Source organism: Mustela lutreola, chromosome 2 (assembly GCF_030435805.1).
Source record: "Mustela lutreola isolate mMusLut2 chromosome 2, mMusLut2.pri, whole genome shotgun sequence".
Lineage (NCBI taxonomy): Eukaryota > Metazoa > Chordata > Mammalia > Carnivora > Mustelidae > Mustela > Mustela lutreola.
The window spans coordinates 32,795,903-32,822,100 of record NC_081291.1 but is presented as its reverse complement, the minus strand read 5'-3'; the positions used below and the strand labels follow the sequence as shown (position 1 = coordinate 32,822,100).

The window sequence follows — 26,198 nt, the reverse complement described above, 5'->3', positions numbered from 1 at the left end:
ACAGGCACTGCACAGAGCCTGGGGCTGCCTACAGCTGCCCTGAAGTGTCAGATAGCCTCCGGCCCCAAGCCACTTCATTTCAGCTCAGCCTCTGCAACGAGGCACCCCAGCCACTGCCCTATTAGAGAGAAACTATTATTATCCTCATTGCACAGATGAGGAAATTGAGGCACAAAAAACTTAATTGACTTGCCTGAAGTCACTCAGGTGGAATGTTGGGAAACTGGGATTTCAGCACGGGTCCCTCTGAGTCCCAAACCCAAACTCATCTGGTATAAGCCTATTGGATCTGGTATTCACTCTGCAAACGCCTAGACGGTACCGTCCTAGATGGTGGCCTGCATGGCTTTTAAGCCTTTGAAATGTAGCTACTGCCACATGTTGAAATGATAATATTCTAGATGTATTGGGTTACATAGAAAATATTATTCAAATTAATTTCATCTGGTCCTCTTGGTGTTTTGAAAATGTGCTACTAGAAATGCATAACTTCTGTGTGTGGCTCCCATTTCATTTCTCCTGGAGAGTGCTGGCCAAGAAGATCCCACGCTGCGTCACCACAGAGCCCAGGAGGCGGCCATTGAAAGCAGGCCGCGGGTAGTGTGGGGTGGGGCTTTGGGCAGCTGGCGTGGCCCCCTCACCCCCTGCCAGAAAGGCCAACCTCCCTTTACTGCAAAGAGATCGAATGAGTCACAGCCAACATTTCTGCAGGAGTATTTTGTAGGGTCGTAATAGGAAAACCAAACGGTCTCTTAGTAAAATGCAGGCCTGGGTATGTTCAGCTTATTACATTACCTCAAATAGATACTCCCTAAATATTTTCTCAAGTTAGTTCGGGTGTGCCTCAGTTTCCTCTCTTAGAAATGGCCATCAAAGGCCCTACCATGTTGGGTTGCTGTGAGGAGTAATCTGGTTAGTCCATGGAAAGTGCTTAGAAGAGTCCTGACACAGGGGAACCGTCTCCACACACGTCCTCCAGCATTATTGTTAACTGCAGCCCCTCTTTATGGCTTCAGTTGAGTGGGATGCGAGCAGTTGGATGAGAAAGCAGTAGCAGGGCCTTTGAGTATAGTACCTGAGTCAGCAAATTTGACCCCCTTCTTGGCTGAAAGATGGTGGGATGACCTCCAGATATGCCTCCCACCCCCCTGACCCACAGCCAACCACAGTCCCTTGAACTCTAACAGTAGCTTCTCAAGTGTTTTGTGCCAGTGGCATCTCCTTTTCCCCACCACCACCCACCACCACCACCCGGAAAGGAAAGCCCCTTAGCACGCTTCTCTCCATCTCATTATCTTCCCAGGACTGTGTCAGTCCCCACCACCCACCTGCCCTGAAAAGCAGCCAAGAGCCCATCAGTTTCCCAGTGACGGGGTGGTTAAACACATGTAAACTAGTTGCTCTCCTGCAAGATTTCTCAGAGGTCTTAAAATGCTAATGAGCATGGAGAAAGTCCCAGATGTAAATGCTGTGTGGAATATTTTGCACACTTAATGTTATTTGTTTTCAGGAATGTGTTCTGGGGACTCATGTTCCATAAACCACTCTCAGGGAGACCGTTCATAAACGTTCCAGCCAGCCAAAAGGAGTCTCAGCAAAATCTCTTCCGCCACTGTCCATTGCACATACACAGTCCCTGCTGGTACGGAGCTCGGAGCATCCCTAGAGCCTCGGCACACCCTTTGTTTTTTCCCCCAAGCTCCCCCATGTGTGCAGAGAAGTGAGTTTGGGGGCGTGGTCCTTGCGAGAATCTAGGGGCTCACTGTTGTTTTTAAAGCTAGCCAGTTGAGGACCCTGAAAAAAATTAAACGTTGGTGAGTTTTCATTCTTACAGGACGGTTTCCCTCCACAGCTCCTTCCCCACCCACTTGCTGGAAACTCATTGTTCTTTATTATTAGAACATTCATTGGTTTTATGGCTGTTTGTGTATTTATGTCTTACTTTTTTTTTTTCTCTTTTTCACACACTGTGCTTGTTTATCCATCTTCCTCTGGTCCCAGTAGACTGTGTTTTCTCTCCTGCAGAATCCCCATCTGAAGGCATCATTAACTCTCTGAACAGACCTGATTCGTGCAGATCTTAGATATGAGTAGAGCAAAGACAGCCCGGGGAACTGCCCCCGGCCTCTGCTTTGGGTTCCCTGTATGTTAGCGGCTGTTGGAGCCACAGACAGGTAGAAGTGTTAGTGGCACTAGTTTGCGTCCAATTTCATCTCCAGAACATGTCTTGCCCCCATCCGCCCGCATGTGCGCTTTCCTGGCTGGGAGTTCTAAGGGGGCAGGGACTGGGTCTGCATCCTTGAGCCTCCTCCTCCACATCCCTCCTTTCTTGTAGAAGATTCTTTCTGAAATAGCATTGTTTTACATGAGCAACCTTAATATCAACATCCTCATTCCTATGGAGGGGATAGACCTCAAATGCCTGAGAGAGAAATTAACAGTCATTATGATCACCATAAATACTTCATGAATCCTTCCCATGTGCCCTGCTTTGTCCCAAGGGCATTTAACTTGCTGTCTCTTTTATCCTCATGGTCAACCCTACAAAGAACTGTTATTATCCTCATTTTACAGATGGGATAACTGAGCCTCTGAGGCTAGAGTAGTGCTAGGGCAGGGCTACCAACAAGAGCTGGTCCACCTCCAGAAGCCAAGTGCAAAACCACTCGGGATTCCCGTCCAGCTTCCTTCTGGCTGTCAAGGCAGGGTAGAGCAGAAAGGGGGGCAGTCCTCCCTTTGCTTCTGTGCTGTGACTTCTCTGCCCACTTGGACCGTGAGGTCACAAGGTGGCTCAGTGCCTTAAGGAAGTTCAGTTAAATTTTGATAAACCTTATAAAAATAGAGAGCAATAATTAACTTCCCAACTGCTCAAGTTAACATTTGAATCTCCTTAGCCCAGCCCCGGTGGATGTGAAACTCTCAATGAGTAACTGCTGAATAACCAGGCCTGGTTGTTATTTTCTAAAATGATTCCAGTTACTTAAGAATATGACAGGCGTTTTATTGCATGGCAATGTGACATGAAGCTCCTTGAAGATGTTTTTTTACCAAAAAATAACTGAATATTACAGTTGTTTTTCTTTCTTTCTTTCTTTCTTTTTTTTTTTACTATGAGGTTTTAAGTAATGAGGCCATCTTAAATTTTTATTTATTTTATTTATCTTTATTCTTATTTTTTAAATTTATTTTTATTCTTTCTTTTTAAGGATTGGCCCCAAGTTTTATTTTTGTTTCATTGTTTCCATTGTTTATATCCACTTATCTAGCTCGGTACCTGGCATAAAATGGGTGTTCAAGAAGTAATTTCTAAAATTCAACTTATAATATAGAAGGAGTTTTCTTTCTTTCTTTCTTTCTTTAAGATTGCTTGATTGCTTGCTTGATTGATTTGAGAGAATGAGCACAAGAGCCGGGGGAGGGGCACATAAGGAGAGAGAGAGAGATCATGACCTGAGCCGAAATCAAGAGCCAGTGCCTCCCTGACTGAGCCACCCAGGTGGCATTTTCTGTACACTTTGTTATTTAATTCTCAAGACCACCTTAATGTAGCAGCAAGGATTTATGACCTCTTTAAGAGGTCAGAGAAACGGACATCCAGAGAAGTGACTTAGAAAAGATCACTTAGGATGTAAACAGTTTATATCTTTGGAATTGTTACTGTAATCCAGAAAAATATTTTTATAATGTCACTCTCCCTGAAATGCTTCCTTTTTTAGTTCTGACTTTATTACTTGGGAAAGGTAGAAAACATAACAATATTTTTGGGTCGCTTCCTATGCGCTGGGCATTTTGTGTGCATGATCTCCAATCATTCCTTAGAGCAAGCCTATGACATAGGTAATGTTCTTATTCAGGTTTCTAAGTGGGAGGCCAGAGGGAGAATGGGAGTCAGTTATTTGCCCAAGGTCAAAAAGAGCTTGAGGGTTGCTCCCTTTGGAGCAGCTGTGCTGGCCTAAGCATCTCTGCTTCTCCTTACTGGTCAGCAAGGCCAGAACAGTTGGAAAAGCCAATATTAACTCATCTTCCTGATATACAGTGTTACAACTGGAGTGACTATGACATGGTCTTGGTGCCACTTTCCACTGTTCAACCTGCCTGAATGTGTTTATCCGTACATGCAACGGTTCAGGGTGCAAAGTATTGCATTTTTCTCTGAATGCAAATGTGCTTTTGATTTTTGGAGGTATCATAGGCTTTTCTGTTTTTTTTTTTTTTTTTTTGTATTAAGTTTATTGCCCATCTATTCCCCTGCCCCTACCTGTGCATTGCCTCCCCTATTATCAACATCCATCTCCAGAGGGTACCTTTGTTTCAGCTGGTGAATCTACATTGACATAATAATGATTACCTCATCTGGTTGTATCATCATCACCTAAAGTCCATATTTATATTATGATTTCCTCTTAAGTGTTTTATAGTGTATGGATTTGGACAAAAGTTTAAAAATAACATGTATCCATCATTACGATTTCATACAAAGTATTTTCACTGCTCTGAAAATCCTCTGTGTTCTGTCTGTCCATATCTCTGTACCCCAACCTCCGGCAACCACTGATCTTTTACTGTCCTTGCTGTTTTCCTTTTCCAGAATGTCAGATAGTTGGAATCATGCAGCAGAGAGCATTTTTCAGATTGGCTTCTTTCACTTAGCAGTATTCGTTTCAGGTTCCTTCATGTCTTTTCCTTCATGTCTTTACATGGCTTGCTAGCTCAGTTCCTTTTAGCCCTGAATAGCATTCCATTGCCCGGTGCTACCACAGTTTGTGTACTGAAGGACATCTTGGTAGCTCCCAAGTGTTAATGATTATGAATACTAGCCATAGACATCCATGTGCAGCTTCTTCTGCGAACATCTCCTCCGGGTAGATACCAACGAGCATGACTGCTAGATCACATGGTACGTTTAGTTTTGTAAGAATCTGATAAACTATCTTCCAAAGTGGCTGTACCATTTTGCATTCCCACCATCAGTGAATGAGAGTTTCTGTTGTTCAACATCCTTGCCAGCATTTGGTGTTGTCAGTGTTCCAGATTTGGGCCATTGTAGTTGATGTGTGGTGGTATTTTAATGTTGTTTTAATTTACATTTTCTTGATAGTATATGATGTTGAGCATATTTTCATGTGTTTGCCATCTGTGTATCTTCTGTCATTCAACATGCTGCTTTAAGATTGGAACTAGGACAGGTTGCTCATAAGTTATTTAGTTAACTAAATGTAATTAATTTTTGAAGACTCCTCAAAGGAGAACAACCTTGAAAGAATGATTTCCTATTTTTTTAAAGATTTTATTTATTTATTTGACAGACAGAGATCACAAGTAGGCAGAGAGGCAGGTAGAGAGAGAGAGAGAAAGGAAGCAGGCTCCCCGTTGAGCAGAGAGCCCGATGTGGGGCTCGATCCCAGGATCCTGGAATCATGACCCGAGCCAAAGGCAGAGGCTTAACCCACTGAGCCACCCAGGCACCCCTGATTTCCTATTTTCAAGCATCATGTCTGAACTCCAAGAAGAGACAAGAGAAGGGTGCAGCCACTTTGGAAAACAATCTAGCAGTTCCCTAAAATGGTAAACATGGAGTTACTACATGACCCAGAAATTACTTCTAGGTATATACCTAAAAGAAATGGAAACATGGACACACAAAAACTTGCACATGCATGTTCATAGCAGTATTATTCAACTGAGTTGTTAGACCCAAATGTCCAGCAATTAAAGAGTGAATAAATAAAATGTGAAAGAAGCGAGTCACAAGCCACATATTGTAGAACTCCATTCATATGAAGTGACAGAACAGGCAAATCCATAGATATAAAACCTAGATAAGTGCTTTCCAGGGGCTAGAGGAAAAGAAGTAATGGGGAAATGACCCCTAATGGGTACAGGGTTTCCTTAAAGGGCAATGAAAATATCCTAAAATCAGATAATGGTGATGGTTGCACAACTTTATGAATATGTTAAAAACCACTGAATTATACCCTTTAAAAGGGTGAATTTTATGCTTGTATAAATTTTCTCTCCCTCTCCGTTTTTTTAAAGAGAGAGAAAGGACCGGGAGGGTCTGAGGGGAAGGGAAAGAGAGAATCTCAAGCAGACTCACCAGTGAGCATGGACCCCGATGCAGGGCTCAGTCTCAGGACTCTGAGATCATGACCTGAGCCAAAATCAAGAGTCGGACATTTGGCCAACTGAGCCACCTAGCAACCCCTATAAATTATCTCTCAATAAAAAGTACTAATAGACAAACCATAAGAGACTCTTAATCTCACAAAACAAACTGAGGGTTGCCGGGGGGCGGGGGCAGGTAGGGAGAGGGTGGTTGGGCTATGGACATTGGGGAAGATACATGCTCTGGTGAGTGCAGTGAAGTGTGTAAACCTGGCGATTCACAGACCTGTACCCGTGGGGCTAATAATATATGTTAATAAAAAATAAAAAATTTTAAAAAGTACTAATATATGTAAAGCTGTGTGTGAGGAAAAGAAAAAAAATAAAGGAAGAGCGAAATTACACAATTTGTACTGTGCTTTCCACCAGAGTGACATTTCATTACATAGCCCGTTCTGATAAAATTAGTAGCAAAGTGACATTACCCATTTGAAACACTGGCCTCAATTCTGTTATGCTCCAAGGTCGTTAAAGAGAAATGTGGATGACTTTCTTTTTACCTTAACACCATATGTCTCTTGGTGGAAATTATTCTCTGTTGTTACAGATTCTATTCAGAGGCAAGAGAGTGGAGTAGGTCTACAAGTTACAATTTCCATATTTTCAGTTCTTGGAAACAACGTTCATGCATTTGTAGCCATTGTGAATATCTGAATCTTTAAAGCTCATACTATTTTTAATGCTAAATTTAAAGTTGCCTGTTAAAATGGATAATGTGTTTGAAATTGGTTGAGCTAATTGGGTCATTAAATAGGATAGTAACTTGTTAGGATAAAAGATCAGATGGGTAAAACACCAGGAAGTATTATATATCAGAACACGTTGTTTTTGATTCTGAAGAAGTAATTTTATTCCTGGTTTTTCATGCCACCTAAAGTAGACAGAATTGTTTCTTTGATACACAGATAGATTACTTGTGAGTGAAAAAATGGTCTTCCAGGGGCGCCTGGGTGGCTCAGTGGGTTAAGCCTTTGCCTTCGGCTCAGGTCATGATCCCAGGGGCCTGGGATCGAGTCCCGCATTGGCCTCTCTGCTCAGCAGGGAGCCTGCTTCTCCTCATCTCTCTCTCTATCTGTCTCTCTACCTATTAAAAAAAAGAAAAAATGGTCTTCCAGGTATGTTAGAACTTACATGCATTGTTCTGTTATAAATTGTAGTCTTGTTGTGATCAGTGCCTGAATTTTTTCAGCTTTGTTATTTAAGTAAGTAACCCTGTTTCTAGTCAATCTAGTTAGCCTGGATTCCCGTCTAGATATTCCTATGTTACACGTCCCCCCTGGTGAGTCTCTGAGAGTGTATTTTCCCCCCTGAATGGTCAAAAAGAGTGAATACAACATTTGCTGAGTGTTTTTCTCACTGTAGGTATACTTTTCTTCCAAATAAACCTGGTAAATCAAAATATTTATAGAAGACTCTAAGTAAAGAGTATTTCTTTTTCACAAACTAAGTGACGTATTTTCTTTTTTAAACAGCTTTATTGAGATAAAATTCACATACCATACTATTCATCCGCTGCAAGTGTCCGCTGTAATGGCTTTTGGTGTATTTACAGACATGTGTGACCCTCATCACCATCCCTTTTAGAACATCCTTATCACTTGAAAAAGAAACACTGTACGCTTCAGCTGCCAACCCCTGATCTCGCCACCCCACCTCCAACAACTAATCTACTTTCTGTCTCTTTTGATTTCCTAATTGTGAACTTTTGTTTGACTAGAATCATATACTGACTGGCTTCTTTCACATTACTTTATTGATAAAGTTTATCAACATGTTTTATAATAAAAAAGGGCCAATTCACTAGGAAGATTTCGCCATTATGAATATAGGGGCACATTCTAACAGAGCACCACATACATGAAGCAAAAACTGACAGAAATAAAGGGACAAGCTGACAATTCACCAGTAATTGTTGAAACTTTAATACCCCATATTCGGTAATGGTTAGACCAGGGAGGCAGAAAATCAGTAGGAAATAGAAAACTTGGAAGATACTGTACATCAACTACACCCAGCAGATATCTGTACAACACTCTGTGCAGTGACAGCAGAATACAAATTCTTCTGATGTGCATATGGAACGTTCTCCAGAATAGATCATACATGAGACCATAAAAAATAATAAGAAGAATAACTCAGTACATTTAAAAGAATAGAGTTAATACATAGTACCTTTCCTGACTACAGTGGAAAAAAGTAGAGATCAAAAACATTAAAAAATAAGAAGCTCATAAATATGTGAAAAGTAAACAGCATGCTAAAATAACCAGTAGGTCAAAAGGGAGGTTGGAAAATACTTTGAGATGAGTAAGCATGAAGATAGAACATACCAGAATTTATAGGATGCAAGTCAAGCAATGCCTAGAGGGGAATTTAGAGCAATCAAAGGCTCTATTAAGAAAGAAGAAATATGGGACGCCTGGGTGGCTCAGTTGGTTGGGCAGCTGCCTTAGTTCAGGTCATGATCCCAGCATCCTGGGATCGAGTCCCACATTGGGCTCCTTGCTCGGCGGGAAGCCTGCTTCTCCCTCTGCCTCTGCCTGCCATTCTGTCTGCCTGTGCTCGCTCTTTCTTGCTCTTGCTCTCTCTTTCTCTGACAAATAAATAAAATCTATTTAAAAAAAGGAAGAAATATCTCAAATCAATCATCTAATCTTCTCCTTTAAGACAGTCAAAAAGGGGTGGGGGGCTCCTGGGTGGTTTAATTGGCTAAGCATCCAACTCTTGGTTTCCACTCAGAACATGGTCTCAGGGTCCTGAGATTGAACCCCAGCTCAGGCTCCGTGCCCAGCACAGAGTCTGCTTGAGTTTCTCTCCCTGTCTCCTCCTGCCTTTCCCCCTGCTTGTGCTCTCTCTCTCTCTCAAGTAATAAATAAATATTTTTTTAAAAGACACTAGAAAAGAAAGAGAAAACAAAACTACAGCCTGCAGAGAGAAGAAAACAATAAAGATTAGAGCACAAAATAGTGAAATAGAAAGTAGGAGAAGAAGAGAGACTTTAAAGCCTTCGAAACTTTACTGCATATAACAATTAGATTAAGCCTTTATGGAAGACGTTAAACAGGAGTATTTGTTTTTCATAAAATTAATGACACTGTTTCTTAATATATTAAAAACTATGTACTTTTCAACATGGCCACCAAACACCTATTGTAAAAAGCTGGTCTTTGTGAAAATATCCACATGCTCTCTTTTGTTCACTTGAGATTTAACCAAACCATGAGCCCATTTCAATCCTTAGTTTTTGAGAAATCTTGCTCCAATAGAGCACGTTTTAGGCCATTGATCAAACCCATGTCTGATGCCTCATACCACCACTTTCTGCTGTGTGACTTTGGACAAGTTGCTCAACCTCTCTGAGATTTAGTTTCCTCATGTGTAAAGTAGAGGTTAATTTTCTCATTTTGAGAGTAATTGTGAGATAACATACACAAAAGAGCCTAGTCCAATGCCTGGCCCATAGTAAGTACTTGATCAGTATGTATTCCATAGTCATTTTGATAACTTAAAAATGGACGGCCTAAATACCCATGTAGCATGGGTATAACATATGTGGATATACTCAGGAGAGACTGGCAGAAAAGAATATGATATTGAATCCTACTGTGTACCAGACTTTGGGCTAGCTCTGTGGGCTATGGCTGGACCACAAAACAAGTTATGAGAGTATGGACTGATTTCAGTATTTAACGCCTGCTAAAATGGGCAAAATATACATCCTGGCCTAAATGGGTTGTTTAGCAATGGTTTTTATGGTCAAATATTTGAACCCTGCAAATAGGAAACAACTCTGGCTTACCCTTTGTTGTTGTTGTTGTTATTCATGTAATAAATTTTATTCTTTGTATCTTAGATAAACATACTTGTCAGTTGTACAACTCTGTGGTCTGTCTTAGACTACAGGGTGCTGGCATTAAAACTTTAAAACACATTTAGGAGATGGTAGGCAAGATAACGGATGAAATTCTGTTTTTACTCCGAGCCTATTTGGGCAGGCACTCTTCATGCTTATTCGGTGTATAGTGTGGTTGATGACTTTGAGTTTGAACATTTTCACCAGCAACACAAGCTTCAAGCCACATTCTGGACCACCGCTTCTCAAAGCATTACCATGAATATGAATCCCCTGGAGGTCTTGTTAAACTGGAGGGTCTGATTTTTCGGGTCTGGAGTGGGGCGAAGGAGTCTGCAGTCCTTACAGGCTTGTAGGGGCTGCTGTGCTGCTGGTCCGCGGACCCCACTTTGAGCAGCAAGATTGTATAGACCTGAGGACGTAGCTAGGCAAGAGTCAGAATGAGTAGAGCTAATCTGGCATTACACACCATGGCCTCCATGGTCTGTTTATCCTCTCTGAGTTTAATCCACTTCCTTAATGGAGCCCTAAACTAAATTAATTAAAACTTCAGAGGCAGGGCACCTGGGTGGCTCAGTGGGTTAAGCCTCTGCCTTCGGCTCAGGTCATGATATCAGAGTCCTGGGATCAAGCTCCACATCGGGCTCTCTGCTCGGCGGGGAGCCTGCTTCTCCCTCTCTCTCTGCCTGCCTCTCTGCCTACTTGTGATCTCTGTCTGTCTGTCAAATAAATAGATAAAATCTTTTAAAAAAAAATTCAGAGGCAATGAATAGCAGTGATTCTATTCTTACATTTCATGTAAGACAATGATTTCATGAGGTCCTAGAAAAATACCTTGTCATGTGTTCTCTAGAGTTCCTTTGTATGGTCCATTAGCCTGGCCACCTCCCAGGCCTCTTTCTCCTACATCTCATTAAATATCAAACGTGGTGTGTAGGAAACATCTCCATTTCCATTCTGTAAACCTCAGTACCCTTACTGGTCCTTACTGTATCTATGGCAAAGAACAGTGAATGGAAACTGCTTACAACCCAGCAAGACTTTGGTTACCAAATGAGAAGAGTCATAGGCAATTGTCTCCCTTAAACTCGTGCCTGATTTCCTAAGACCTTAAGTGAGCATTTATGGAAGCTTCAAGGGAAGCTAATTTCAAGTCACTTAAACCATTTCCTTAGTCACTCAGATGAGAGTGCAGATTGAATTTCTCCCATAGAGTCCACAGTGTGTAGAACTTGATTTTGTCTATAATTTGACAGCAGAGGCATCATCTTCTAAGATATGGCAAATTAAATTCTTAATATGAAAGAGAAGTGGTCTTAAATGTAATGTGTGCCCTCTGATTTGTTACAGAACACAAAAATAGTCACAGCAAAGACAAGAGGAAAATGAAAACAAGAAGATTGGGAGACAGACCTAGCCTGGCTGAAGATGTGGCTGTATTAAAAGCCAGCCTAGCAACAAAGGCCCTTTCTGCCTATAGTAACAAGACGGACAGCATCAGGGAAAAGAGGACCCACAGAAGAACAAAACGTTTTTTATCCTATCCACGGTTTGTAGAAGTGATGGTGGTGGCAGACTACAAAATGGTTTTATACCACGGACCAAACCTTCAACACTATATTTTAACTCTAATGTCAATTGTAAGTACATTCCAAAGAAGGTGATTTATGAGGTCCCTAAATGTGCCATTGGGAAATGGGTTTCCACCCCGTGCTTTGGAGGATCATTCTCAGGGCTGGCATTTCAACGATTCAGGCAAGTGACTGAAGAGAACATCAGATGATCGATTGGTTGCCTTTTTATAATAACAATAACGGTGACAGGGCGGAGTGTGTATTTTTTTAGACAATGTGCTTCCTAGTTAAAAGACATCGTTGCTAATTCTCCTGGCAGCTCTGCTAGGTAGGATTCTCATTCCCATTTTATAGATAAGAAAACCGAGCCTCAGAGGAGTTAGGTCACTTGCCCATGGTCTTGTGAAGCTAGTAAGTGGCTTAGACACTCATGTGACGTCTAGATGGTCCACTTCCCAATCCCAGTGCTCTTTGTCTAACATACACACCTGCGTGGCTAACTATGGGTCTAATTAAGTAGCCTTGGGATGAGGCCCACAGATCTATCCCTCTGTAGATAGTGAGCAAAATATACATCAATAGATTTACATTATTAATAATATTACTAATTAATTAGTAATTAATAATAATAATAAAATTAAAAACAGAACCAAAGACTAATCATGAAAAAGAAGTGTCATTTCCTACCCTGGCCCCTTTTCAGAGGCAACTACCATTAAAAGTTTTTTTGCCTATGTGTCTACCAGCACTGCCCAATAGAAACATAATGCAAGCCACATATGTAATTAAAAAAAAAAAAAGTAACATTAGTGTTAATAATGTATATCAATTCCTGCCAAAATGCTGTCATTTCAAAAATTGCTGATAAGATATTTTAGGTTTCTTTTTTCATCCAAAGTCTTCAAATTCAGTATATGTCGTACATTCAGCGGCACATCTCATTTTAGACAAGGCACATGTCCAGTGCTCAGTGGCCACATGTGGCAAGTGGCTACCATATTGGATAACATGACCAAATACGTGTGCATATACAATACTTCTCAAACCAAAATAGAACATTCTAATACACCATTTTAAATACTGTTCTTTTCTTTTAAAAATGTTGGAGATTGTTCTATAATAGTGCATACAATCTACCCTCATTCATTTTAGGGCTCAACACAGCATTTATTCCAATAGATTGACCTTAATTTATGTAAACCAGAACCTACTTTTAACAAATTCCCCCAAAAGATTGTGAAAAGCAGCTGTGTTTGGGAGCTTTGCTTTAAGAGTTCTTTTTCCCTCTCCCTGGCCTCTGCTTCTCCTTGCCTTCCCCCCTCACTCCTACCAACCGGTCCCTTGTGCTCCCCACCCCACACCTCACCCCACTTGACCTGCACTCCCCCCTCGCTTCCCTTCCCCATGCTCAGCCCCCCAGGCCCTAGCCCTCTCCTGTCCTGGAGGAGGGAGAGGAAAACCTAATCACACCTTGCCCAGACTCAAGTCTATTTCCAGCCCATGAATTCAGACCCCTCAGGAGAATTTCAGTTATGAGCCTGGGTTTTGGGTCAGATTGATGTAGGTTGAGCATTTTGGCTCTGCCACTCAGCATGGTCTATAGTCTTGGGAAAGTTACTTAAATCCTCTGAGCCGTAGTTTTCTCACCTGTTGTGCAAAGATTGTGATAGCCTAGAGTTTTGCTCTGGGGACCAAATGCCGAAGTGTGTGCAATTTTCAGCAAGGATATAGTAACACAATAAGCATTCAATGAACGTTAACTCTCACAGTTAATGATAATAATGAAAACCAACCCAACCCAAACCAAACCAAACCAAATGGGTTACTAGGTTGTGAAGCACACAAAGGAGAGTTAAACATGAAGAACAGCTGTATTAGCAACGTACTCAATGTGAGATTCCATACTTGGGCAATCTGGGACTTCTACTGGGATGAAAGAGCTTGATCAAAAATAAATATCCAGTGTTATATGAATATCCAAAGAACTGTTAAGTTGTGTGGCAATGCAGTTTCCGAGGAAAATGCTTTGAAATTTAAACTTGTTGGGATTCATTCTTATCTGAAACTGCCATCTATGAATTTTTCAAAGAGAGTGTTAAGAAATGTTTGTTGAGTGAATGCAAATTCGAACCTACCAAATGCATATGTTTGCATGAAAACATGGAAAGAATTGGAGCCAGGGCGTAAGAAGTGAATTGCTTATTGCTTACACAGAGTTCACAATTAACCTTGAAAAATTTATCTCGGTTGCAGGTAGCCTCTATCTATAAAGACCCAAGTATTGGAAATTTAATTAATATTGTTATTGTGAACTTAGTTGTGATTCATAATGAACAGGTAATCAAGTTTTTTTTTTTCTTCTTTCTTGTACATGTATCCGAAATGGCATGTCTCATTGGTGTTGGTACAATGGGCCAATCATAATTCTTTTCTGCATTTAGGAAGGACCTTCCATTTCTTTTAATGCCCAGGCAACTTTAAAAAATTTTTGCCAGTGGCAACACTTGAAGAATTCTCAAGGTGGAATCCAGCATGATACTGCTGTTCTTGTAACCAGGTATATGGATTTCTCATTCCTCAAATCTTCCAGTTTTCCAGTCACGTTGGTCAGACAAGGTCATATATTCTTGGTAACCAGCCCCTCGCATAAGGTTCACAAACCCTTAGTCCTGTGCATTGCAGGATGTTCAACAGCATCTACAGTCTCTTCCTACTACCTATCAGTAGCCTCTCCTCTCGATTGTGATAACCAACAATGTTTCTGGGGTTGGGGGAGCAAAGTCATCCCGATGGCATAACAGGAGCCAACAGGTGCCAAGAAGGCAATCGATATGTCAGGTGGGCCCAACAGTAAACACCCTTAGATGAAAGGCAGATGCTCTTCAGATGGAGCTGGTTGTTACCACGCCACAAAGGCGTCTGGTGTCGCCAACTTCTGTAATTTTGCAAAAAGTCAGAAATTCGGGTTTTTCTTTGAAGTGAAATCTTCCAATTTTTACATGGTAGTGACAAACTCAAAGCTATTTAAAATGCCGTGTAGGGCAACAAAGAAGAGTGCTGTCCTGGTTGTAATTCCCCTTGGCCACCTTGGAGAAAGTCACAGTCACTGACTAGTAGGTGAGCTGATGCCATAGGTATTTAGAGCCTTTTCAGGAACACACAGTAGGAGGGAAAGCCCAGGTTGGAGAGGTTTTTCACTGACTCTATAGCTCCCCCTGTGGCAGAAGAAATCCTCGATGTAGCTTTTAATCCCTATGTCACTGGTTCCCAAGCTTTTTTGAGTTAGAAACCCTCCGCCTCGTCAGTTTCCTCTTTGTAACCTCCTCCCCCGCAAGGTGGGCGCTGTAGTGAATGTCTAGAAGACGGTCAACTGTTTACTTGTGTTGACATTGACTCTTTGATGTTATCATGGCCCTAAGTCTGTTTTGCTTTCAGACAGGATATCTGCAGAGCTCATGACAAGTGTGATACTTTAGGTGAGTCTCCTATGCCCCTCCTCTAGGGCTACAACACTTTCCTGCATTTTTATTCCAAGCCACAATTGCTTTTTCAAGTAAATCCTTCTTCGCTTTCCTTTGAACAGGTCTTGCTGAGCTGGGCACCATCTGTGATCCCTACAGAAGCTGTTCTATTAGTGAAGACAGTGGATTGAGTACGGCTTTCACAATAGCCCATGAGCTGGGCCATGTGTATGTTTCCTTTTTGCATTTTCATTTGATTCCGAGTGACCTAAAACTTTTCTTCCTTTGCATCAGGGAGTATCCCCTTGATCTGAGAGAGTGAAAGTCACTTCTTGAATCATAACAGAAATTTCAGGGTTGAAGAGCCTCAAAACTAGTTGACTCTAGAAAGCTGAGTGGCACAGTGCCCCCTCTTTACCCATAGCTGACATGCAACTTGGGTTTAACCACACACATTTTCTGGGCAACATCCAACATCTAGTCTTCTCCTTTCCTGCTGGGAATTGGAGGAATGAGCCCTTTCCAGCCCACCCACTGAAGCAGAGCATTCATTAGCTTAAGAAACTTTCCTGAGTAACATCTTTATCTGGAAGGGTCTCCCTCCATTGCCTTCATTCACAAGATTTTCCAAAATCCAGATGGTTCCTGACTGTAAATAGACAAGGCTTTCATTCAGACATCCAGCCTCTGGACGCAGTGAGGTCCCTCTTTTAGAGAAGAGATTGAGCAAAAGATACAGAGAAGAAAACATTTCCTAACTATAGTCACTTAGTTTCATTATGAAATTGGCTTTTCCTTTTTATTCTTTAGAAACAGAGCATAGCTAGAACGTGAGGTGAAACAGTGTAAATTCACCAAGGAATTATTCTGATTTTGGATCTGTATTGTTTTCTTTTTAAAGTGATTTAATTACCCTTACTTTTAAAAATAATTTTCTCAAAAGATGTCACAGATATAGTTGTATGTTGATTTCTATGTCTGTGTTAACCTTGTTTAGAGGCAAATAATCTATTAAGCAAGTTTTTTATTCAACAAATGCTTTTTGAAGGCACCTATGTGCAGTGTGCTATTCTAGAAGTGAAGCAAGATGCATATATAGAGATATCTCCAATTTAGTTCAACATATAATAGGTATATTTTGAAACTAGGAACCTTCAAGCATATTTTAAGAAAATACCTGTTTTCTTTTCTGTGAAAAGAAAACCCAGTATTTATAGCACAAAAGAAGCATGGCTTTCATTAAGCAGTTGTGGTGGGCCAGAGTCCTGCTTAGTCAGCTTCCTCTCTCTCTCTCCTTGATTTCTGAAATATTTTTGTGAAACTCAAGGATTTCTTGGAGCTCAGTTTGAAAACTGATCTACCAGCATTTCCCAATACACAAGGGCTCCAGCACAATTCCAAGAGAATGGTCTGGAGGGGCAGAAAAAGGAGGTTTATAGTCAATTCATTAAAAAACAATTTTTTTTTTCTTCCTGGTCTAGCCCTGCTTAGAGTCACAAGGCTCAGCAACATAAAGTAAAGGCTCTGACAAGTCCTGTATTAAAATAAACTGCTTAGTTTTCTTTAACTCAGTTTTCCCAAACTTATTTTAATAGGCTCTTTTGGGGATTTTTCTTTGTTTTGCATAAAATCTAGTAAATTCCTTTAGACCTTTAAATAGGAGGTATAGATTTGACCATGAAGAATAGGGTGGCATTTCAACAAGGCAGCCATTCCTGCCTCAGGAGACCAGAGTGAGGAAAGTTAGAGTTGGAATGTATCCAAAGGGCTAGAGTTTCTGTGATTAACAGATTAGCCATCACGTATAATCTACAGTTAAGAAAGGTATACTATAAAGTATACTACTGTATAGGTATACTATAAAGAAATATAGTTAATTTCTTCCTCACAGGAGCTTAGAAATTCCTTTTAGGATAGCTGGTTTATAAAGTTGACATTTTAAGGACAGTGAGAATTTTAATTAGCAAAAACTAAATATTTTCAGCCACAGAGAGCCTCAGCTGTGTGACTATACAGTTAACAAACATCTCCCAACACAAAAACCATGTCTCTGGCATTGGTCTAAGAGTTTTTACTTACATTAGGTCCCTAATGGTAGATATCCCCACATGGTAGATATCATGTCCCTGTCAAACGACCTCAGCAATATTAAATTGCTTCAAGTCTGTTTGTTCATGCTGGGGTACCATGTAGTATTGGGGTACCAGCTCTAACAGGGAGACTGGGAGCCAGATACTCAAATTCTGGACTGAATTGTGCTAATTCTGCATTGTCTTTGGTTTGAGAAAAATGTATGCTCTTTCCCTCACTATTAAGTGGGACTAATATATATGCATGTCATCTGAGAGAGGTGTCAGGAAGTTTTCTAAAAAATGAAATAATTGGGAAATGGTGAGAGTTATTAGCTAAATGAGAAGTAAATTTCTAGCCCAATAGGGAATTCTTTTCGTTTTGGTGCTTTGTCTCATAGAGTTAGGTTTGCTTATATTTAATGGAGTATGAATATCTTTTTTTAAAATTTGCTACAGTACTTTGTAGCAGATTTTCTAATGAACTTCTTAAAGATGTAAACATTAAGTTGTTACAGTCATGACTCATGACTCTCTGATAACATAAAACCCTGCTGGGGGAAAAAAGCTATCGATCTTGTATTTGTTGAGTATCATTGGACGCTTCAAAAACAAAACAAAACAAAACAAAAAAACAGCTCCTACCTTCTCATACCTGCTTCCAGAGGCACAAAATCTGAGTTGGGGGAGGAATCTGGAAAGTAACTGAATCTTTCCTGGATACAGGGATTCTTACACGACCTTCCTGAAAATCTTCCACAATTTGTCTAATAGGAGGGAATATGCTTTATATGTATTCCAAAACACAGGGGTTTTTAAATCAGGCTGGAGTGGTTTCCAATGCCAGCTCCTTCACCCCATCACCCTTGTGACCTTAAACAAGTAATTCAGTCTCTCTACGACTCGACTCGTATTTTCTCATCTATAAAATGCAGATCATAATAGCACTTTTCACATAAGGTAGTTAAATGAAATAAAGCATCTAACCCAATTAACACATTGCCTGGTATGTTGTGAATGCAAAAAAAAAGTCTCAGTTCTTATTTTTTAGTAAGTGCTCAGTGAATATTACAGTCTAGCCCCTGCTGTGAGCAAACGTGCCTGACATTTGAATGAAAAGAAGTTCTCTGTTGGTTTGATGAAGTAAACTTGATTTTATCTGGGCATGTTTGGGGTGATGAGTAAACGCCTTCTTCACACCACAGAAAAACAACCAACCATGATTTGAGGCTCTTGCGTGGGTTGGGTTTCCCACTGTAGGTGTGACACTGACTTTGCAGTTGGGAACAGGAAACGGGGGCATTCTTTTAAGAAAATAGGCTCTTAAGCCTGAAAACCCACTATTCTTTTTAACCTAGACCGATGAAGGTTTTCTGTCTCGTAATTTCCATCTGGCAATTATTCCTGTGGGCCATTATTGAAGAGCCCAAGTTGTTTGAGAAGAAAAAGAAAACCATACCCAGGAGAAATGAATGGAATGGACTTGACAGGCTGTGATTCCAGCTTTCAGATTCACATGGAATACATGTCCATCTTCTGTCTAGCTCGCTGATCTCCCTGATGCAAGATGAACTAGTGGAGTGGATTCCCCCCTAAATGCAAAATGATCCCCATGCACCAATTTTGTGACGGGGGAGGCATCCAGAGAGGACATCCCCTCTGAGTTCATGAGTTCATTACCAGAGCTGAGAATGGCATGTGGGTCATAGAACTGATGTTTCTAGATTGAGAAATGCTTCCTATCATTCCCCCCACCCCATTTCCTCCAGCGAAGCCAAGAATGGCAAGTATGTGTTAATGCCGCTGCGGAGTTCCCTCCCAGGCCCGAGAGGACATTGGTACTCCATCATAGCCTTTTCTCAGGGCAGAACCTGGATTCGTTTCAGAATCCTTTTGTGCCCAACTTTTGAGGAAGCAGTACCAATCCATCGGCGTTGGCAGGAGGCATGAAACGATTTGCCCCGTCTGCGTTAAGTCGGTGGAATTGGCATGCTTCTAGTTTCTACGCTTTCAGCTTTCCTTAATGGGTTTTATTGTGCACGAACTTCCCATACCTTTATAATGATATACCTGCGTGGCTGTGTCATTTGTCAACCTAACCCCAAAGGAGATGTCAAGACCCATAGTGAGCCTCTTATTAGAAAGTTTTTGGCTTCAAGGTTTGACACTTGAAGGACTCTTTATATTTGCAGTGTTATCATAACTTGCCAAATTCTTGACTCTATAAGTTGGCCTTGAATGGCTTATTAGGAATTCCCACTACTGTATTCTGGCATGAACTATAACACGCTCGGAGCGTCTGCAATTCCAAAAAGGACTCTTAACCCAGCTAATGCACCCTGTGATGTCATTTTTTTAATATATATATACATTAAAGGCACTTTGTATTAACTTGGGTGAGAATCACGTTCTCTGCTCCACTCCCTCTTCAACCATCTAGGAAGTTTTCTCCTGCTCCCCAGGATGTGGGTTCCTATTCAAAATGCAGAAGGCAGTTAACATTTTTCTCTTGGACAGGTGCCTCCTTGAACCAGTGATAAGAACTCGGTGCTTTGGTATTCATTGTTGTCCCTGTCTTTGTGTCTTTGACCTTAGGTTTAACATGCCTCATGATGACAACAGCAAGTGCAAGGAGGAAGGCGTCAAGAGCCCCCAGCATGTCATGGCTCCGACGCTGAACTTCTACACCAACCCCTGGTTGTGGTCAAAATGTAGTCGAAAATATATCACTGAGTTTTTAGAGTAAGACTTCAACTTTCTTTGAGCCCGGGCTTCTAGTGTCTGGTCTCCGGGTAGCGAGCTCATTGTGGGAAAGAAAATGTAGAGTCAAGCATTCCTTTGGCGTTGTTATTTTTGTTGACATTCCTGGGAGGAGGTTAAAAAAAAAAAAAAAAAAAAACAACCTCTCTGACATCTGTGCCGTTCCTCTCCTGGCCCGAGTTTCGAAGATTACAGACGGAGCTCAAGAGAAGGCCGGGATCTTAAAGCAAATATGTAAATGTGGCTTCATTCTTGGTGAAGCGATGAATTCTGTTCGGGCCTTGGGGGGAGGACCCATGAATGTGAAGAGGCGATGAGGGAAGGCCACAGAATTCTTGTGGTTCTGACTTAGTAATTTTGGCTCCGAAAAGGAGAGGGTGGCGAGATGACCCACAAGAGGGTTATGGGGGTGGGTGAAGATCACACAGACCGCCATGTGGTTGAATTAAGAACATTCTTCCTCTGTCTCTCTCTTTCCCTCCCTCCCTCTCTCTCTCTCTCCTTCTTTCTTTTCTTTCTCTTGGTTTCTTTTTTAAGCTTCCTGCCAGGCAGCGCAAAGATCCAATTACATTATACAATATCCCCGTGTCACAGATTCATGGCTCTTCTCTCCCAGCTGTACGAAAGGTTAAGTGATGGTCCAAGGTCACTGGGTGTCTATTTCTCCAGCCACGGGGAAGTGGGGCCTTATTAATCAGAACTCACCAGGTGTGAATTTTCCAGAAGAGGTGTTTGCAGAAAAGTGAAAGAACTCGAGGGTTGCTGTTTTTCTCGCCAACCAGATGGCCTGAAGTCTTTCTTCTTAGAGTTGTTGATTCACCCACTCTTCTACTCAGCAAACATTTACCAAAGACCTGTTGCTATGGTGTTTAGAGCCCCAGGCTTGGGTGAAAAAGACGCTATCTTTGCCCCTAAGAAGCTTACAGTCTATTGGAGAGGAGAGTAAAAAATAAGCAGATTAATTGCCCCAAACTGTGACAAACGCTGTAAAAGCTGCATGTTTCCTACTGACTGTTTTGTGTGGAGAGCCAGTGGTTCCTCAGACGAGTATACACCAAAAATGGAGCTTCCGCTTTTGGATGTTAGCCTGGGACATAAAGAATAAAGCACATCCGATAAAGGAACTGTCCTCTCTACCTTTAATATGGCGGGATGGCCTTGACTTTCATCTGGACCCCTTAACAGCCCCTTCTCGTCATGGCTCTCACCATCTGTGTTTTTCTGCTTTCCATAGCACCGGTTACGGCGAGTGTTTACTTAATGAACCTGAATCCAGATCCTACCCTTTGCCTCCCCAACTGCCAGGCCTCCTGTACGACGTGAATAAACAATGTGAATTGATTTTTGGACCAGGTTCTCAGGTGTGCCCATACATGGTAAGTGTTTGGGGGCCACTTCTGCCCCTGTCCATTGATTCTGGATGTTTTTAATCCACGGTTTCCCAAGGGCTTCTCACTCTCACGTAAACCACGGGTGGCCAAGTGGAGAATGGTCCATTGACCATTAATGACCACAGACATAAGGACGATGACGATCAGCTGTGACAGCGCTCGCTGTTAAATGGTGCTTTACCTGTGCATTCTCACTTCTCTGTCGTGATGGCCCAGAAGGGAGAGGTCATTACCACTTTCATTTTGCACGTGGGAAACTGAGATTCAGAGAGGACAGGGGGATCGAGCCAGTAGTGGCGGAGCTCAGCCCTTTCCTCTCCTCGGCTCCTTTCATCCCCACTGACTTGTCTGGATGACCTTTATAACAGGGACTCTTCTAGATTCGGTAAAGGTCATTCATGAGACAAACCTGTGTCCCTGTTGTAGCTTGTCAGGGCTGTGCCCTCTGACCCCGTGGGGCTTGAAATCATTTCTGGCAATAGGTAGCTTAACTGATGAGTGTGGGATATTTTAATGTGTATGTTGTGGACACTTGGACCAATGATACCCCATGGTTATCAGGAGGCAAATGGACAAAAATGTGCTTTTCTGAGGTACCCCACTCTCTTCCTTTGGGTGTCTGGTTGGTGGTTTTGGTGGGAGAGACATTGGAAATACCAGGGGAATTGTGAAGTACACTGATTCCATGGAAAGAATAAAAATTTTTAAGTGAAACTCACCCCAGATGATATTCCTTTCTGTGTTTCCCATGATAGCAAACATCACCCTTTTACCCCACCTGAAGTCCTGCTAGACGTAGCCCTTGGAATATTTTATCAATCATCATATGGAGAAAAAAAATGTGTTTGTAACCTATGCTATCTTGTTGGTAAAACATTAGTTGAAAGCAACCCTTGCCTGGTTCCATATCATCTAATCACATTGTCACTGGTTTGTTGTTTAACCAAACCGAACAGATGCAGTGTAGACGACTCTGGTGCAATAATGTGGATGGAGTATGCCGGACTCAGCACACACCCTGGGCAGACGGGACTGAGTGTGAGCCCGGAAAGGCAAGTAGCACCCCAGGGGTAGCAGAAGTGGGCACGATTTTAGCTGTCGTTTTAGTCACCGTTGTTTAGAGTATACAACACAGTGTGTTTCAGCATGTGTCATACTTTTGGGGGATAAGAGGTTCAATTTTGCTTTGGAAAATTATGAGAACTTACATTCTAGGATAATACTGATACAAGACACAGAGCGAGCATTATTGCCTCAATTTGGAAAACATCCTTTCTCTCATTTTAACGTTCCTGCAATCCCAACACGCTGTTTGGTTTAACGCGAGACAGTGTTTCTTTTCTGCTTTGTCTTTTTTGTCTTTGTCTTCTCTTTGTCTGTTTTTGGGGCGGCAATGGAAGGCTGGCTTTTAAGTTGATGGAGCATCTTAAAATCAAGGAGACACAGGGGCACCTGGGTGGCTCCGTCATCTGAGCCTCTGACTCTTGATTTTGGCTCAGGTCACGATCTCAGGGCTGTGGGATGGAGCCCGCGTCGGGCTCCACGCTCAGCACAGGCTCTGTTTGAGATTCTCTCCCTCTCCTTCTGTCCCTCCCCCAGCTCATGCTCGCTTGCTCTCTCTCTCTCTCTCTCTCTCAAATAAAATAAATGAAATTTCAAAAATCAAAGAAACACAGAAATACAGCAAACTTCCTTTGTTCACTACTGGGATACCAGGCTTTTTCCAGCCTGCGTTGGTCCCTTTAAAGAGCTGTGATGTCACCTGGTAAATATGCAAATGTATGTTGTGAGTTGGTTATAATGATTCCCACTTACTTGTTAATAACCAAAAATAAATAAAAATCTGTTCCTTATACAGCCTGGAAATAACAATGCCCCCCACACCTAGGAGTATGACTCGTACAAACTTCTGTACCTGGTATCCATCTAGAAACTAAAAAGTTGCTATATTATCATCATCACCATCCAAAACATGGGCTACTTAAATAAAGTTTTAGATCTAAACCTGATTTTTTTTAATCCCTATGGCAAAGGGCATTCTTTCTCTCACCACTCATGCTATCCCTGGGCTATATTCTGAGTGTGTTGACATCCTTACATGTATTTTTCCTTTCTTCTCTCCTCCTCCCATGGTCCACTTCACTCACCTCTAATATCCTGTTCTCTTCTTCTTTGCCTCCACTTTGGAGGAATGAGTAGCACTCGGCATGTTTCTATGGAAGGGGTCCTCAGAAGTGATCGACTTGAATGCTCCCTTCCCCGATTTTATATTTTATTTATTTATTTATTTATTTTTTAGGGCAGTGTCCCCACACTCCAGCCCCTCCCCACCCCATATTCCTCCTTTGCTTTGTCTGAAGGGGCCAGAGAGTCTCCCTATAATTGCAGTACCTCGGGCTCACTGAGCTCCTCTGTCTCCAGTGCTCAAGCAGGAGGACCAGTGGCTTCCTTACCCATCTGCCTTGGTGATTGTAAAGTGATGTGAGCTGGAGGGTATGAATGTTATTTGAAAAATTATAAAGTTCTGTCCACAAAAAATTAAAAACGACAATGAAGCTGATTTTATACTTGACTTACTTGGAGACTAAATCAGCTCATGTTCTCACTTCTTGATGGCTAAGACCTCAGCAGCAGAGAATATAGCTTTGTCCAATGAACAGACCAACCGAAGCTATGTATGATCATGGACACTACAGCTTTTGCACCTTTCATAAGCATAAGAAGAGATAGATGTCCTTAGCCAGGAAGAATTTTTCGCTTTTTGTGGAACATTTAACTTAAGCGCTTTGATGGCCAGAAGATCATAGATTTGAGTGGGATTGTGGTTCTCAGGTTTCCTTGACAACCATTAAGCATTCATTCATTCTTACAAAATGACAATGTGGCCTCCGAGTCCTGCTTAAAGCACAGTGACCCAGACAGGTGCTAGCAGCTGATGTAAGATGACAACAGACTATATACCTCATTGATAACTGGATTAGTTGGCTTGAGTCTGAGCCTGCCCACTCTATTACTTAAATTAATTCTCTTTGAGCTCAGAAAAATCACTGGGCTTGTGTTAAGGTTCTTTGCCAGTCTGAGGCACCCACCTACTAAGTCTGTTTCTGATATATGTTATTGCTGGAAAAACCGTAACAAAGAGTTTCGGTACTAGGATGAAGTGAATTATGTTCCGTAACATTGTGGCAGACAGGCTGCCAACCTCACCATAGCCAGTGCCGTATCTCAGTCATCCTCCAACAGAAAAGAATTCGGGAGAAAGTCTGTTGTATCTTTTTCCAATCTTCTGTTTTTGTAACAGAAGCAGGAGATAAGGGATTGCAGGGTAATCTTATACCTGAGGGATGGGGAAATTTGGAGGTCTTTCAGAAGTCATTTTCCTTGTACGCTTGTGTTTGGCAAGAGCAAGAGACTTCAAGGCATTCCAAAGGGCAGGACACTCAGAGAAGTAACTATGCGGAGAACATGATAGGTACGTGGGTAGTTCTGTTTTAGAAAAAGTGGCCAAGCCTAGCAGCTTTTATTAAAAATGCGGCCATATGTGTGTTTGTTTTCCTGAAGAGCATTTATGCATGTTGCAAACACAGAAGATGGTGTATCTGTTGGCATAGGAATTCTTTGTGTGTTTTTTTTTGTTTTTGTTTTGTTTTGTTTTTCATTTTGTTCTGGTTTGTTTTTTGTTTTACTTTTGTTTTTGTTTTATTTTTTTGAATTGGCAGTAAAACCATATGCCTTTTCTCCAACTAATTTGGATTCCCTTTGTGGTGGGCTTAATTTTTCCTTTTTTTTTTTTTTTTTTTTTGTTTCTTTCTCTTCTTTCTGCCCTGCTCCCTCAGCAGTGATCTGTCTTGGGCTGCTGACACAATGTTATTTTGATGAATGACTCTAATTCTCTTTATTTTCTCCATTCTCTTGTTAAGCCTATTAACATTTCATTTTAACCCCGTTCGTGAGTCTGAGGTTTGAAGCTCTTATTTTAAGCTTTCTTGGGACAAAATGGACCTCCAAGTCCCTCTTCCAAACTCCTTAAAAAAGATGTGTTTAGGTAAAATACCATTTAAATGGTTCTAGATGCTTTTAGAAAAGGTTGACTATTGTTTGGCTAGGACTGTACCAGCTCCTTATTGCTTTGTTACGATGTGGTGGCTATTCCAGCACGCAAGTATTGTTTATCGAATTTGCCTGCTAAAATAAGGTCATTGTGGTAAATATCTCCCAAAGAGCCCTGATTTCCAGCCTCTGTCACTTCAGGCACTTCTCCTATTCTTCTCAGCTCTTCTTGTCATTCCCTTTCTACCTATCAGTGGTCATATCAGTAAGGAACATTTGATTTGCAGACCAGTTTTTAATTAGAAGTATAGGAATATCTCATTACTTTGTAGGATTTATAAAATGTGTTTCTAGCAGGAAGATTTGAGGGCTGAATCTGAGGGTCATGTTCTATGACTCCAATTGAATATTAATTAAGAATTTTGTTTAGGTGAGATCCAGTTATAGTAATGTAATCAAATTGGCTCTTTTTTTCTGACACACACAAAAAAACTAGTCCCAAACTAGGCAGGTTATGGGACTGTTGTGGCAGCTCCATAAATCTAATTTCTTCCTGTTCCATTATCATATGCAAATGAACTTCATCCTCAAGGTCACAGAATGGCTGTAGCAACTCCAGCCATCAAGTGGGAGTTCCAGGCAGAATGAAGCCAAGGGGCAGGGGACAAAGAGGCAAAAGGACCTTCCTAGGAATATCAGCCAGTGAAGTCTGCTGACATCTCTTTGACTACTCTTATCTGTACAAGGCTCTGGGAAAATAATGTAGTCTATTTCCAAGGAGAACAGAGAGACTGGATATCGGGTGGACAACTTGGGGGTCTCAGCCTCACCTAACCATGTCATTAATCTTGCTTTTATTTTAATTTTTTCTTTGT

The 26,198-nt window shown here is 41.5% G+C and overlaps 1 protein-coding gene across 5 annotated transcripts in view; it reads left to right on the top strand.

Moving 5' to 3' along the window:
• ADAMTS9 (ADAM metallopeptidase with thrombospondin type 1 motif 9) overlaps nucleotides 1-26,198 on the top strand; it is a 164,176-nt gene that overhangs the window by 17,933 nt on the left and 120,045 nt on the right. For all 5 annotated transcript variants that reach the window (XM_059161434.1, XM_059161432.1, XM_059161433.1 and 2 more), the window contains exons 4-11: nucleotides 11,369-11,658; nucleotides 13,846-13,929; nucleotides 14,034-14,149; nucleotides 15,028-15,068; nucleotides 15,176-15,281; nucleotides 19,718-19,864; nucleotides 21,117-21,258; nucleotides 22,230-22,325. In XM_059161434.1, the coding sequence (XP_059017417.1) occupies nucleotides 11,369-11,658; nucleotides 13,846-13,929; nucleotides 14,034-14,149; nucleotides 15,028-15,068; nucleotides 15,176-15,281; nucleotides 19,718-19,864; nucleotides 21,117-21,258; nucleotides 22,230-22,325 (1,022 nt within the window). The remainder of the gene's footprint in view (nucleotides 1-11,368; nucleotides 11,659-13,845; nucleotides 13,930-14,033; nucleotides 14,150-15,027; nucleotides 15,069-15,175; nucleotides 15,282-19,717; nucleotides 19,865-21,116; nucleotides 21,259-22,229; nucleotides 22,326-26,198) is intronic.